Raw genomic sequence first — 16709 nt, 5'->3', positions numbered from 1 at the left:
TTTGCTACTCATTTTGTTCCTAACAATTTATGAACACATTATTTTTCAGCACAACTATTCAGCACCAGCTGTATCATAGACGTGTTTTAGCTTCAATAAAATCAGATGACAGTACAACTCACCTTTTCTCTCAAATGGTAGTTACCTTTTGTTACTTTGTAAAACTAAATTTCTGTTCATGAAAACATTGTTAACGAGATCAAGATCCTTTATCTTTTGTAACTGTTGATTCCCTGCTGCAATGCAGTACTAGCTACAGTAGGACACACAGGAAGATGAGCATCCAATTGCTCCTACAAAAATCAGCAGGCACTAAAAATGCTCGGCCTTTCTCAAGCTGCACTCAGCTTTCAGCGTGCAAGGTATCTGAACAAAGGAAAAGGATTTGGCCAGGCCAAAAAAAAAAGCAAGTTACAAAAGATTAATTGAAAGAAATCAACAGATGATTACATTCCCGCCTTTTATCACACAGTCCCTGTTCTCTCTATAAGCCTTACAGCGATGACTTCAGTTCTCTCTTGCAGAACTCATCGCTGCACTTTAGTAATAAATTCTCCTCTCTATTCAGTGACAAACTTATAATTGCAGATTGAAGCCGCACCACAGTCTTTATGTGCAAAGCCAAATGATTCAGAGGAGGATGAAAAATATCACTGCACAGCATCTCATTGTTTGGTAGAAATTCAAGGGGAAACATTTTCTTTCACTCAGTAGGCAACTAGTTTATGCCCCAGAGCATGAAGGATGAAAAATACTTAGTTTCTACCTGTATTTTTGGACTGTAGTCTATCAATATCTAACAGATTTTCCACAGTCGCTCCTTCTTTCAGCCAGGGGGATGAGGACCTAAGGGTGACTAGATTAGATCTGTGTCTGTTCTGATTCTCTGTGGCTACTTCAGTCCGTGCTGGGAAAAGGTCTGTCTGCTGCAGCAGGCTGGAAGCAGGCAGGGACACGGCTACAGCTTCGGAGGACGACACAAGCTGTGCCCTTTCCTCAAACTGCTCATCTGTTCTCTGTTCAATTCCGGCAGCTCCAGGGTCACCAAGCATTTCTGGTCACGCAGACAGGCTTGGTTTGCTCCTGTCCTTAATTTTACCCAGGCTAGTGACCAAGCTTAGCTCTATCTTGCCGAGTATTTGCAGTACTGAAGCGTCCTGGCTTAAACACACTCCCAGGGCTGAGGGCAAGAAAAGCACCAGCCTCCCCATCAACTCTCTCTCATACGTCATCTGAATGAGGGATGAGATGTCTTGGCAATGTTAAGTTTAATCTGTTTGCAAAAAAAAAAAAAAAAAAAAAAAAAAAAAAAAAAAAAAAAAGCTCAACTGACCAAGACAAAGCAACTTGCTACATGAGCATTCAGGGTGAAGTCTTACTAGTTAGCTTAAGCCAAACCAAATAATTATTAACCAATTAATTTTAGTCCAAAACATTTGTTACTGTAGGCAGTACATCAGTAACTCCAGCAATCTCAGAACCAACCGGGCCTGGACTTCCATTTGTATATACGTGAAGTTTAAAGAGTGAACTAAATCTTATTTTGGATGCAGAAAGAGAGGCTTCTATTGGAGTAAAGTTTGCTGGGCCCAATTTGCAAGGTATAGACTCCTGAAGGGAAGAAGGTGGTTACTTTTTCTTTTTTTTTTCTTTAATAAGACTATAAAAATGATACCTTTGACAATGCTTTTTTAGTCGATTATAGTTCTGTAACACAAATATTCAAATATAGTGGGCAGGGATGAATTATCATCACTGTGGTTTCTGCAAGGCTCTTAGAAAGAGAGAACATTCTGATCCACTACTCGTTCTTTCCTTTTTCAATTTAGAAACTCTTTTTTAATTTAAATAGCTCATTTGTTTTTCAAAAACTTCTGAAGAGTAACTTCACTCTGCAGTTCTACTTTCTATGGTTTTCCAATTCAATAAAACTGTATTTTTTTGCAGGAAAGCAGCGTAATTTTAAGAAAGTGAAATTCCTTAGGAAAACATTATCATAGAATTAAACTAAAAAGAAAATGCAGTTAAAACTTATTAATCTGACTGGAGCCCAGCTTCTACTTTCTATAATTAGCCCTTCTTGCTTTGCTCTCACTTAATACTTTACTGCTTCACATGGATTAATCTGAACTAGATATTTCCATCATATACAGCCTTGAACAGCTGGATGGAATCAATGAATTATTCTTCAAAGATTTTAAAGCTCCATTCAGACTTTGACAACGATTAACTTATAACTCCCCAAATAAGCAGAACTGATACCTTTTTAAGCTGACCAGTTTTCCATATGTTTTATCATCTCAAGTTAAATCAATATAAAGATTCTAAATATAAACTAGCAAGAGCATACTAATTTCCAATTTTGAAGCGAGCACCACACCTATGGCTTATTCTTTCATATTTAGGCCCACTGTATTTTAAAACATGTTGTTCTTAAGTTAATATTTGCTATTGCCATTTACTTCTGTTGGTATTATTTTCTGGTGGTACTTACTTCCAGTTTATATTAACAAATGTTTACAATTATTATTATAGAAATATTTATTTATTACATCACTTAGTGAGCAAAAGGTAACCTGGCAAAAACGTATCGAGAAATGAAGTGGCAGAAATATGAAGTGTTGTTCTACATTCATGAATACTTCAGAACCATCAACATTTTAATGAGCAAAACCCAGCCCATTATTCCTGTGGGTTTATGCTGCTTATTCTACAGAAACCAAATGTTTCTGTGAACAAATTCACAGGGCAAAAAAAATAAAATTAAGAAAGATAGTCTTTAAAATAATTGTTTCAACACACCTGCAATTCTAGGGCAGAAAATTACAGAAGAGACTTTTTTTTCCCAGACACGCTTTGCAACTCCATTTAGAAGAAATAAACAAGTTGAAGTAGGTAATTTCTTCTTAAAAGTTCATCAATTTTCCATAAGACCTTTTTCCTTTAGATACACTTTATGCATTTAGTTGAATAACACAGATTAGTTTACTACTTAACCTAATATTGTGAGTGACAATCAAAATGCTTTTATATAGCACTTGAAACTCAAATTGCTTGGAGTAAACAAATATTTAAATATTTCTTTCTTGAATATAAGCTGAAGCTATACATTTCTGTCTCCACAGAATAGCATTTCTTAAACATATCAGTGATATCTAAAAAGCTAACATCTGAATAAGTTTATTGCCGTTAAAACACACTAGCTATGGACACGGTGATTCAGCAGTCTCTCCACATGAACACCCACACTGCCATCTCTGAAAGAAAGAGGGCATTCATTTGCTTTTCAAAAGAAATTACTGCCATTAGAATATGAGCACATTAACTGTTTTTTGGCCCTGCCGAATTAAAGCAAACCAATCGGTGATTTAATTGAGGACCTTGCCTTTGGTGAGGGATATTGCCTACTCCACCGCGCGTTGGAGGAAAGCGTGAAGACCCAGTGACGGGTCACCTTGGAGCTCTCCGTGTACGCCCTTCAGGAGCTGCAGAGTGGTCTCACATCCCCCGCCTGTGCCCACGCACCCTCTTGCCCCCCGATTTGGCACGAAGTAGGCTTGCTCCGGGGGAATGGGGCAGCATCCCCCCAGATGTGTGCCCACAGAGCTCCAGCCCCTGAACCACCGCACGCGAGTCCGAAGTAACACTTTGAGCCGCGTGAACGATGGAGATGTTCAACCCAGAACACAGGTTCAACCGGGACTAAACCAGGACCACCAATAGGTAATGCGGACAAAAATTAGCTACTTGGATCTAACGATCTGCTCCTAAGGCGGTAAATGTCTTGGTGTCCTGAAGAATAAGAGTACGTAAGTGTCATTTAATCTATTTTCACTTCCGTAGCTGTAAGTTCTTTTTTACTTATGTAAGAAGGATCTCTTAAAATTTGACTTCAATCCCTAGTGGGAACAATACCTTGCAACAAGGATTTCCTTAGGCTAATTGCATGAATTGCTAATTAGTTGTAAGTCATTGCCTTTCACTTTTGTGAGGAACCTTGTTTCCTTGTGTCATGAAGAGAAAGTGGTATGTGAAATCATACGGGGTGAGCCCACGGTTTTGAATTCGATTTCCTCTCCAAGCCATCCCAGCGAACACAGCTATATGTTGGTATCTGATGTGATTCAAAGGCAGCTGGATGTGAAGCTGGCAAGACACCGCTTCTGTTACCTCCAAGTGGTTGCACAGTTTGCAGATGGGAAATGTACTCAGAAAATGGACTTGCAATAGCTTGGTCTTTAAATTTAAGAAGAGAAAATTTACTTTCTCTCTCTATAATATCTGTGTACATGTCCTCTCTTCCCAGTCTCTCCTAGTTCTCTCAGCATTTCTCAGGCAAGATTCTTTCTACACCTTTACCAAAATTTACTACTATTTTTTTATAGAGAGAACCTTCCTTTATCATTCACCTCAAAATTTACTGGATGCACAGTCTGTAAGAGGAGATTTAAATTCTTAATGCCTCTCTAGAACATCTTTTATCTAGTTTGTACTCGTGCATTCAAATATTGTTAACTCGTAAGGTATCTAACGTCCTCTCTTCTTTGACACTGGCATAAAAATACCATGCACTCTCTCAAGATTTGACATCAATAGGCTTTTCCCCTCTTTTTCAAATCTACCTGTTAGATTGCTCCTCCCCAGATTGTCTAATGGGCTGAAGCCACAACACATTTTTCAGTCTTCCAGGGAGAGGGGTTAGAGGGAACTGTGACTGCTTTCAATTCCAAGTCTATCATCAACATTTGCAGTTGCACATGTAAAATACTCCCTTTCATATTCAAAATATGATTTCAAATCCCATCTTTTAATTATTCAATCACAGATTTATTTCTTTCCTCGATTGCTTTTAGTTAGCTTTTGCCCCATGAAATCACATCTATCAACTGAAATGCAACATGGTTAGAAATTGTTCAAGTTAGGTGTGCTACATACAGTTGTTTTTAATCCTAGGCTTCAGTAAAATGTTTAATACTCTGTTCATGTTACCTTGCAAGCTTGAGCACTAAGTGTAGAAGCTAATTAAGCTCGCCACAATAATATATATGTCCACCTGGCACCACAATCAAGTTACTAGGGATTAAAGAAATAAGCCTATGTAAGTCTGAATGATGTAAGATAATATAACTTTTGAAACCGGTCTCAAATTTGCGCACTCACATATCTTAAACGAATCCTTCTCGGTTTCCTCAAAATTTTCTGTTGAAGACTATATTAATTGATGCTTCATCAGCTCTAAACACTGCCAGCTCCCTTTACAATCCTTTTTGCTAATTTGTTAAAGATATATACTGTATATAGCACATGTCAGAACTCTTGGCTCTTACAGCAGAAAACAAGCATGTATTGAAAACCAGGCTATATATAATGACTTCAAACTTACAGCACTTCAACTTTTGCCAAGATTATGCAATTAAGAACTTCATTACTTAAACTTGCAGAGATCAGCCTAGAAAGATGATGATGTCAGCCTCACTAAAATTGTTAATTCTTTGTGTCCCACAGGGGAAAAATGTCAGTGAAACTTAAAAATACAAGGAGACATTTTATTCCACATCACTGTGAAATAAAAGCATCAAAAGCTTATAGAATTCAACTTTCCGAGCATTTGATATGGGAGCACTGGAAAAAAAAAAAAAAAAAAAAAAAGAAAAAAAAAGTATAGCAAAATTTACCAGGAAGCTCACCTTTTAAAATAAAGAAATGCAGTATTTTCTTGCTTAAGCTCCGATAATAAGAACAGTAAGATATCAAAACCTACCTAAATGTGAAATACAGTGAATAAATTAAACCAATTCATTACTCGCTCTTCGGAAGAATATCTTTGTATCTAACTTTTAGAAACAAGTACTAACTTAATAGTCACTAAACTACAGCCACAACGTGAAATGCAATTTAATATCTAAAACCTGGGTGCAATTTTCAGACAAAGTTTACTCAAGCTTTTGACTTGCCATCCACCAAAGTACCAGCCTTTCAAACTCTTCCTGTGTTCTGATGCCCTGATAACTTTCATCTACTTTATTTATTATCGATAGCACCACAGATTCTGGGAACAGACCATTGTATCTGTGCTGAGAATTCAAAAGGAAAGAATTGCATTAATTTTCCTACCACTGGACTAGCTCCATGTTCCTATGAGGAATAAAGCTATATCGCTAACATAAACATATATGATTTCATAGAAGCCTAGCAACCAGCTCTTTCAAAAAAAAAAAAAAAAAAAAAACCACCAAACCACTAACCATTTTTCAAAATCATTCTTCTGACCATGGCTTACAAGTAACAGACAGGCCTGAGCCAGACAAACATGAGCCCTTGCAAAGTTCCTGGCTTCTCATATGCCAAGTTCAGCTTCCATAACATCATCACCTATTCACAAGTATTTCCACGCATTCACTCACGCGCACCCAGACTAGCTCATTATCACTGCATAGAAAAAGCACAAAACACAGCTCTATAATTCTATGTAGTCTATAGAAATATATTTATTAATAGAAATCCAAGCACTACTCACCACATGAAGAATTTTATTCTCTGTTTCATATACTGTGCAATCCTGAAAAAGTAAAGCAGAAAAGGCAGGTTTAATTGATGCAATCATTCACCTAGATTTATCCTTAAAAAGAATTAAACTGCATTGACAAGTCTTTAGAATGAAACAAAAGATTTCAGAGCCTCAAACAGAATGGAAAGGTTCATGTAACCAAAGTGAGAAGCCACCACAGAAAGGAAATACTGGTAAATGTTTCACCAGTTCTTGTTCCTTCCTTCCTTCCTTGAGACAGATAACGACCTTCCTCCACTTTACATCCTTTTGGCACACAGCAGCTAGCCACACGTATGCCAGGCAAGTGGCTCCAACCACCAGTCCCTGGCCATGGACGAAAATGACCCGCTTCTAGCAGTAACACTGAAAAACAGAGGTACCAGCAATAGCCTTAAGTAACTGAGAAAGAAGACTAAGCTGAGCTGAGCTGACTTGTTTGCACACCCTGCCGAAGAAGAGGAGGAAAACCCCGGGAGGAGGAAGAAGAGAAAAGGGAACCACTGGTTGTTTATAACACTCCATGTAATGGGAGGGAAGACAAACGTGGAATACAAGACACACAGGAGACTTGCGTTGGACCGTCTTATTGCATACAGCCTGCTGGGAACTGCAGGCACGTCGTTGTCACCTTACGTAGCACGTGAGGCAGTTTCTATAAGCAAGACTAACAGATGGGAGGCTGAGGGCTGTGAAAGTTTTTCTGGCAGGCCAAAATCTCAGTGGGTATGGAGAAATGGAATTAGTAAGGCAGAAAGCACAGGAAATACAACCAACATTGGTGAAAGAACCACTCTTTTCTAGGTTCATCAGATGCTGTGGCTTTATGGTAATTAGTGCAAGCTCTGTCTAGAACGGATGCTTTATATCCTACCTAATAACTCACATGAAAAATGTGACTAAGTTTTCATGTTTTAAGTCTCATTTTTAAATCAGTTTATCCTATTAGAAAAACAACTTTGTTATATGCAACTGTTTTAAAAAAATGAACTTTTAATCCATGAAACACTTCCAGTGTTACTCAGGCAAGAAAAACCAATGTGTTCTTAAGCTTTTTATAAAGCAACCTATGCAGAAGCAGCAGGTTGATCAGGGAGTGTTTTCCTAATAACAGCTGTTGGCATTCAGGAAACATTTGCCAGTAAGTGCAGCCGGAAAGAAAATCTAACACGTTTAATTATATGCAGACATCAATGAAGTATTTGCAATCTTAGTAGCAAAACACATATTTCATCATTATATGTGGGAGGGCATGTAACATTTTCAGTCTGGATACATCTATGTTCTGCATGGTTTCTTATGAATCATTTTGCAAAAATAGCAGGAAGGGATTGCAACATTTATATTGAAGAAAAAAGTGCTTTTAATCAGACATAATTATTTCACTGGTAATAGGAAGAGTTTACTATAAGTTTAAACATTCAGCTTAAAGAGGATATTGTTTGAGAAGTCTGACTACTAAGGGAAGAAGGATTCTGGGTTCTTAAATGCTGTAGACATTTATTACAACCAAGAAATCAGTGAATATCAGAGAAACATTGCTACATCCTTGAACTGAAACTCTTCCACACAATCATGAAGGAAGCTAAAGAAATATGCTTACGTCTGACAAACGAAGAGTATATATAAAAAAATAAAGTATTTCTGAATCTACAAAAGACAGTAAAGCAAGTGGAAAACTTCTCAGGCATCCGGTCTATGTATAGGGGCAGGTGGCCTTACCCTTAAATCCCCTCCTCAACACACAGTTCCCCACAAATCCAGGGTCTGGGAAGAGGAATTGCTAAATGAGTTCATCACATAACAGACAGCTGGTTGTTGGTGCTACATCTTCATATTCAGGCAAGAGAAAAATTAACAGATCAGTAAATCATAAAAGACAGAAAAACTGGAGGAGAGTGAACACAATGCTTATGTAAAAAAACAATTCCCAAATATACTTTATCCATACACGAATGACTCCAACTAAACACAATTCAAACATGAATTCAGGGAAATGTGCAGGAATGCAAAGATCCATGCCGGCATTGCCGAGAGCAGCCCTGAAGTCTAGGATTCAAAGAAATCTGGAAAAGGTCACCAAGCTGATCCCTGCATTGCAGCAAGCTCGTTTTAACTTCCTGCAGCCACCCCGAGAGATGAGGCCCGAGACTGCTTCTGAATGATCCCAAGAGCAAAACGTGTATGTCACTTTCTTTCAGAGTGAACAGTTTATTTCCCCTTAGACTTTTAAAGTCACTCCACTGCTTTGTGCTTTCTCTTTAAGCAAGTGCTGAGGATAACAGTGCCCATCCTCTTCAAACATCCCTTAGGTAGAATGATAAGCTGAATGCTCATTACTGGGGGCCTTTACCATTTACAATTATTGCTTTTTCATACCCATTTCATTTCAACTAAAAGAGCTTAAAGCACTTGAGAACTATAAAAAGAGTCGCTAACTATGCAATTAGAAATGAATTTGTATTCTTAATAGCATACCACCCACAGCTGGAGAATATCTCTTCCTTCCATACCTAGACTACAAGCCCCTATCTTACTCCTGAAAGATCTTCTTAAATATCTGTTTAACCACAGTATCAAAACATTGCAATTAAGGTAAGAAACAGATTTAACATGAACTTTTTTCTATTGTAGAAAAGCAGGAACACACAGAAAATCTGCAACCAAGCTTTACTCCTACACAAGCTAAAAATTTGCTATTCACTTAGTGAAACAATACTGTGATTACCCCTGAACTGAAATACATGGATAGAGCAAGGAGGCAATATTATACTTTTACCTGTTTATTCTCTGAACTTCACACATAGATTCACTGACAAACTATAACTAAAGCTAGCCTGCAAGATTGTCATCTAACCAACCAAACAAAACTTCAGCTGAAACAGCATAAGGTTATCTTCTAAATGTGCATTATTTTCTAAAAGATTAATAATGCAGATTGCTACTAAAGCAACAAAAGCAGTTCTGTGTTAATTTATACTCCCTGAAGATGTAGTCAAATATTGGCCATTAACAGTTTCAGAGAAAAAAAATGGGACAGCGTCATCAGCAAAGAAAGAGACATAGAAGGGGATTATGGTGGAACAACTTAATTACTAATAACAGATTTTCATGGTCACTCTTTCCAGCTCCGCCTGAGGCATCAAAAATGGCAAAAGTGACCTTTGTGGAGACAGCTGGAACTAGGCTAAGATCCTAAAAAAAGGGAAACATGAGGTCCAAAACTGGAAGACAAAGAACAACAACAACAAAAACGTAGTAAGGGAGGAAGATAAGAGCAGCAAGAAAAAACCACAACAATCAGGGAGAGGATTTTTCTGCACTTTCAATCCCAGTATAATTTTGAAACCTATTTTTAAGACTAGCAAGTCCTGTGCTACACTGCAACTGAGAGGCATCACTTATATTTCTTTCAGAACTTCTGACCTTCATAACCACAAATCTGCATTATTTCTGCAAAAATTACAAGTTTTAACTGCAAAGATCCTATCATGATGTCATAACTACTGAAGACATTTAAATTAAACCCACTGACTGGTGACAATGCTGCAAAATGTATACATCTCACCCCACCCTGCCCCAGACATTGCTAGAACAATTCACATGGGAGACAACCTATACAGAATACAAATATTTGTGGGTTTTATTTTCCAAAAGCAATGTTTTTGATGCTTTATTTTTCCATTTTTTTCTTCTCCCCTCACTATTATCGCCTTCTTTTTAAACATTTGTCTTAGTATGTCACAGAATGGGGTCACCTAATTACACCAGCACTTTCCTTATTCTTTAGTCCTTTTCTTTGCAGCCGAGTTGATTAAATCTCAACTCAAAATGTGAAGTACTGAGATCTAGAAGACCTGCCAACTTATCCTACTGCTCACATATCCCACAGGGAAAAAACGTTCATGCAGTTCTCCAGTACTATAACTATGGGATAATATTCAGCAGAAAACACTTCTATTTTTGCACATATACGATCTAGTTTACAAGTCCGAGTCAGCAACCTGTCAAATTACCTATTGCAATTACTTGTTAAACACTCCTCCTCTCAGGGTACTTGCAGGCTGTAATCTTGAAACGTACCATCATTACCACTACTACCATTATTATTCCTGGTTTTGCCACATATTCTAGGCAGCTTCTGCGCTGCGCTCTTCTTGGCAACCTGAAGTTCCAGTCAGCTCCGTGACTTAACTTCAGAATAAAGTTACGCTAGCTCAGAAAATACAATATATACATACAAATAGTTAAGGGATACAAAAAGGGAGAATTGCAGAAATATGTTTATTAGGTCTTTCAGCAACAAAGCAGCAACATTTCAGCATTTCCAGTAATCCTCAGATCAGAGTGCTCAAAAGAGAGCATGGAATTCTTTCACTGATTTTCTTGTTCAGCAGAACGCCTTAGTTACTCATGTATATTTAGTCAGCCTAATTTATTTTTTCCTCCAAGGCAAGGAAATTTCCTAGGCAAAACTGACACAGAGGCAGGTTACACCATTGTCAGGAACAAAAACCAGATCTCCTGATTCTCAGGTAACATGTCAGCCCAAAAATGTCCTTTGTGAATTCATACGACAGTAGCATTGCTCAAAAGCAGGCTGTGTGGTGCTACAGACTTGGAGCCCACTGGTGCAACTTGCAAAGAACAAGAGCTTGCCACGAGAGCGCTGGTTCTCCAGGCAGCTTCCAAGCTGCATCTGGTGCAGCTTCTTCACTGGTTTTTTCATTTGTTTTCCTCTGCAGTCCAACTGAATTTACATGAAGGCAATTTACATCTGTGTGTGTGTATATTGCACTGTTTTTACCAGTATTTTGCTGATAAAAATGTAGGAACACAGTTTTAAAAGTGGTAGTGAAATTGCCTGGAAAATGCATCTTTCATAAGCAATCCCACACGTCTTCCATGTCTAGTTTTAAGAGAGCAACAGCTAGATTTTATGTACTGCTTAAAAACAGATGTCTGATAGAATTGCTGTCACCATTATTTTGAAGTCACGCAAAATGTTCTAAACTATGTAACTCCAGTTCTCTATTTGTAACAAAAATAATGAATTACATGACTGCTAAAAGAGGGTTCAGACTCTCATGCATTGCCAAACCTTTGGCATAAAAATCTCTCTTGAGCAATGTAGCCATTGGTTGGAATTAAGCCAAGCCATCCTTTAAATCCCTTTGCTTTTCAAATTGATTAAAACTGTAACTGAATCCTTTAATACCAGTATATGTCAAATGGATGGTCTGTCGGTCTTGCTACTTAGCAACAATAAAAAAAAATCATTAACTTGAGAATGCTCAGATCATAACTCCCAGTCCCTTCAGCCTCAGCATCGCACCATCAAAATAAGTTGTTCTGGCTTCAAGGAGCCCACTCTGAGCCTGTTCAAGTGTCACTAGCTCCAGGGAATTTATGCCATTGGCTCTAGAAAGGTTCATCTGGTTTGAATTCTGCCCAATTCAGCTATGGCAAGACAGCCACAAGACTGAGGTTTGCTGGAATTGTCACTGAAGGTTCTCGCAAAAGTTCTCAACAACAATGATGACAAAGTCTAAAGCTTTGCCAATGCATGAAGGTGGCAAAAGTTTTATAGCTTTCATAGTACCTTTATTTATTATTGCCCTTCATAGCTTTTCTTGGACCAAGACAGTGGTACATATTTTCCAAACAGGTACAAGCGTAGCTTAGGTTGAGTTAATTTAGCCTTTCACTACTTGAAAATGCACAGAAAATGCATCTAATACAGCTGATGGCAGGATTAAACAACGACAGCTTTGAAAAAATGAACCTGATCAATATAATATTGGCTATGGCAAAATGCTGTGTTCTATAGAGCATTACGATTAGAAAACTGAAGGATATTAGGGAACTCTGCTCAGACTCTGATTTGCAGGTATGTCTGGGTAATTACTAGGATAATAAAATACAAATTGGCAGATATACAGCTCTGTTCAACCCCCTCCCCTCCAACCTCCTTTCACAAAAACAAGAAACAGAAAACTCCCAAATACCCCCAAAGCTACAGAAGCTGGCAAGCAGGTAACGTTCTCCTCTGGCAACAGGCAAAGAATTAAGAGCATGACACAGGCAGAGGTTTCTGGAGGTGCTTTACCACATCTTAGATTTTAGGAGGTGTAGCAGGACTTTGGACACAAAAGGTGCGGGCCTTGGGGACACTGACAATTACAATGTTTGGAAGAAAGAGAGGGGAAGAGGAAATACCTTTTTCCTGTCTCACTGCCTAAAATGCACAAGCAAGGTCTTAAGCTGTGCAACCACCCAGTGCTTGCATAGGTAATCCTTGGCTGCTGCCATACAAAATGAATTTTTAAAATTACACAGCCATTGTTAGAAAACTATACTGTATTTCTAAGTGGATGTCCCAAACTATGTGCTTTCCCTGACTTTCTTCCCACTGAGCCGCTCCAAAAGAGTCTCCCTGCCATGGCTGTTCCCCCTCCTGCCGACTGCCACGGTCCCAGGAAGCTCTATCCGCAACTCTCCCCTCTTCTGCAACCTCTTCCCTTATTGCTCAGCAGCCTCCTAAAATCATGCTGCTTTAATTATCATCTCTGTGCGGATGAGTCACAGATCTCTCGTCCCTTCTGTTCACATTCGCAGCTCAGAATCTCCTTCTGGATATTTGCCACCAGCCCTAACGCAGTATGCTGAAAAGCTGTAATCACGTTTCTTCCCAAACCCTCCCTGCTCCCCACTTCTTTCCCTATCTCTGTCAACAACTCCACCACCTTATGTCCTACAAGCTCACAACCTGGGTGCCATTTTCAACTCCTCTTCGCTTCCCACACAAATCCTGTCGATTTTCTTCCCACTGCCGTTCAGAAATATTTTCTTTCTTTCCCACTTATGCTACAATTATTCAATCCCTGCAGTTTCTTGCCACTGGGTCTATGGCATCCTCACTCTATTATTATTCCCTGCCCTCCGCACTGAAGCCAGAGCTCATCTCTTTCTGTAGCAACCCACTCTGTCCTCCCCCATTGGAAACATGCGTAAGAACCAACGGAGATGGGAGAAAACGGAATGGTGAGCACATGCCATTTAAGATGCTAAGGGAAGAGGAAAAAAATCTCTATTGTGAAAAATATAATGCAAGCTATTAAATAAACGCTACATAAAAGGACATTTCCTATGCAACCTACACAGATGCTTCTAAAAGTCTAGAGCCTTTCCCTGAATATTTAATGAACCTGCAATTCTCTAAGTTCATAACCCTTGTGTACAAACTAATAGCAATTACCCATCTTACTGAGTACAAAGAATTGCCTTAATTTTATTTAAACAATCTGCATGGAGTGGCACCTATCACCATAGTAACAGAATACTTCATGTAAAAATTTAATACAACTTACACAGATCACTCAGATCAAGCAACTACTGGGAAAAATTGCTCACTGGATTAAGAGAGATGCAATGTGTACACTAAGCTCTTTTCTTCTATCTTTCCAAAGTCATTTTCCATTTCCAATTATTTCTACCCTCCTTTCTGCAAAAGACATCATCTTGCTTTCCTTTGGGATCTGGTCACATATCAGTTCTTAATTTGCATATAGAGAGTAACACTTCTTCCTGCTACACCGTTTCTAAAGTGAGCTGCTATACCATTAGGTCAGAAACCATAGCAAGCATTTTAGCACCGACTAAAATCACACTGATACTTGCTCACATATCCTGCTAGAATCTAAGTGCTTACATGGTCTAAATTGAATTTCAGCTCTTAGGGTGATTTTTCTATGCAGAAACATTCTCAGCAAGTAAAAATAAAATCCACTGAAACTATCAACAGAAGAGAGCTTAGAAATGAGGTAAAAATGTTCCATCCAAAGGAGAAAAAAAACAAAGTCAAAACACCCTTTTTTCCACACCTGTAATTCAGAAAAATAAGCATCACGCGTTCAAAACTAAATCTTTTATTACTGACACGCAAAATAGTTTGTAGCATGGTGTGCTGTGCAGTTCTTCAGTTTTCAATGTCACTTCCAAGACCATTTAGAGGTAAATAACTTCCTAATTTTTCACTTCTGCTCTTCCTCTAGTACTCTCATGAAAAAGAATTCTGGTTTATAAAACACAATTGCAGCAAAACATTTCATGTTTCATAAAGTGCCTAAGTGGTTACTCTGTCAAAAGAAGAAATAAAATTAATCAAACTTGAGAAAAAGTAATGATATTCAGGTGGATGGCATTTCAGGCTCAGCTATGACTTGAATGTTTCATATTGGATCATCTGAAATTCTTAATGTATTTTTAATGGATTTAAGCAAACACACACACGTACCTCACATTACATTCCTGAAATAAAGATTGACCCTACACTTTTTCATGCTTAGGGCTTCTACTAGCTACTTAGCAACACATCATTTCTTTAAGTGTCTATAGGGAAGTGAAATCCTGCTTCGCTGCACCTGGTTACAGAGACTGTACTGTCTCTGGAAAGGGATTCAGTTTCCAAAGTAAAAGAAATGCAGAGTCTCAGTCTTCACTTCTACTGATACAACCAACATAATCTTAATCTATCATCATTAATGATTAAATGTAGCATTTATAAAGATTTACACAGGAAGCGTGGCATATCCTCTGTCCGCCTCTATTCAAATGGAAACTGTGATTCAAATGGAAACTCAGCAAGCACTGACACAGTGCCCACAACAGTCAGTCTAAGAAAAAAGGTTTTATTTAAAGGAAACATTGCTACACTAAAACACATTTTCCCCCTCTGTCTACACTTTATCTCAGTTTCCACCAACTTTCTGCTACTTTCTGCAAGTGCTTCCATGAGTACATGAAGTAACTCAACAGTTCCTGACTCTTTCACCATCACCTTGACCCACTCAGGCTCCTTTTGGAAGAATTTTACAGCTGCATTGGTTTACCAGCATATGCCCCATCAAAAAGACTACTCTTTTTTCCACAAATTAATCTGCTTTGTGTTTCATTTTCCCCCATGTTCAGAGGCTGTCAATCATTTATCTGGAAGTAAAACAACCAAACCAAAAAAAAAAAACCCCCCCAAAAAAAAAACCAAGCCAACATCAACCCATTTTTGCTTTCTGGTCACTAAGCTTCTTATGTAGTCAGCAATCTTTTGGGGTTTTTTTGGTTTGTTTTTTTTTCCTTCTTCCATAGTTGAGGAAAAGAAACTACTTTCTCTAAGAATGGAAAAGAGAACACAGCTAACAAATTCACAGGACTTTACAGGGTGCGTTTTTATTAAAGCATCCAGTGGCTTCATAAGCTACTTTGAAAATGTCACATCACAGACTACACAAGTTTAGGGAAAAAAAAAAATCTCTTTACAGCATATAACTCAATGACAACTAATGAGGCATCAAATTATTTCTAGTAGTGGTTCATATCCCTATAGACTATTATTGATGTTTTAAACTTTGAGCTATTCTGTGCCTAATCCCATTTCAAAAAGGACTTCAAAACTTAAATCAAAAGACAACAATATATCTACAAGTAAGCCAATTCAAGGGAAAAAGAAATATAATAAAATAGCAGAAATAAACTACCAGAATCAGAAAAAGGCATCAATGTTAAGCACCTTAGGCACTTTTTACATGACATTAAATTACATCTGAAATTTGCCATAAAAGTGTGCTATAGAGAAATAAGCCACTCTACCATGAAAAAGAGAAAAACATTGCTAAAGAGCATAAATTGAAACTACTTTGATAGAGCTTCTTGTAAACAAAAACCAGTTTCATATTTCCAACAATCCCTTACATTCTATTTTACCTTATACATCATACATTGACTTCTAAATATGAAGACAACTGCACAGGGTAATACATATCCTGAAACACCACTGCTTCTGAGCACTGCTTTGAACCTTATGCAACAGAAAATCTTGCATAAGAGCAGCACTTGAAGGATACAAGGCGAGTCTAAATTTCTGTCAGCATTACTTGCAATGAGTTAAACACTCTCACATGAATACCATTTGGATTCCATGTACTCTAGGCAGATACTGCTTGGGTATTGTTTTCAAGGGGGGCTTTTTTGTTCTGGTTTTAACTTTTCACCACATCTATTCAGCTTCCCACTTGTACACTTCCCCCCTACTCAGACACTTATCAGAAATGGGGCATTTTGTATAAACAGTGTACTACGTATGCATATATATTTTAAATTCCAAGAA

General features: G+C 38.0%; 1 protein-coding gene across 1 annotated transcript in view; it reads right to left on the bottom strand.

Annotated features, from left to right (window-relative positions):
- CNKSR2 (connector enhancer of kinase suppressor of Ras 2) overlaps positions 1-16709 on the bottom strand; it is a 177758-nt gene that overhangs the window by 130578 nt on the left and 30471 nt on the right. The window contains exon 5 of the mRNA XM_010571380.1: positions 6518-6559. Coding sequence (XP_010569682.1) covers positions 6518-6559 — 42 coding nt within the window. The remainder of the gene's footprint in view (positions 1-6517; positions 6560-16709) is intronic.

This window comes from Haliaeetus leucocephalus, unplaced genomic scaffold (genome assembly GCF_000737465.1).
Source record: "Haliaeetus leucocephalus isolate CR32 unplaced genomic scaffold, Haliaeetus_leucocephalus-4.0 Scaffold317, whole genome shotgun sequence".
NCBI classification, from domain to species: domain Eukaryota; kingdom Metazoa; phylum Chordata; class Aves; order Accipitriformes; family Accipitridae; genus Haliaeetus; species Haliaeetus leucocephalus.
This window is presented reverse-complemented; position numbering and strand designations above follow the sequence as displayed.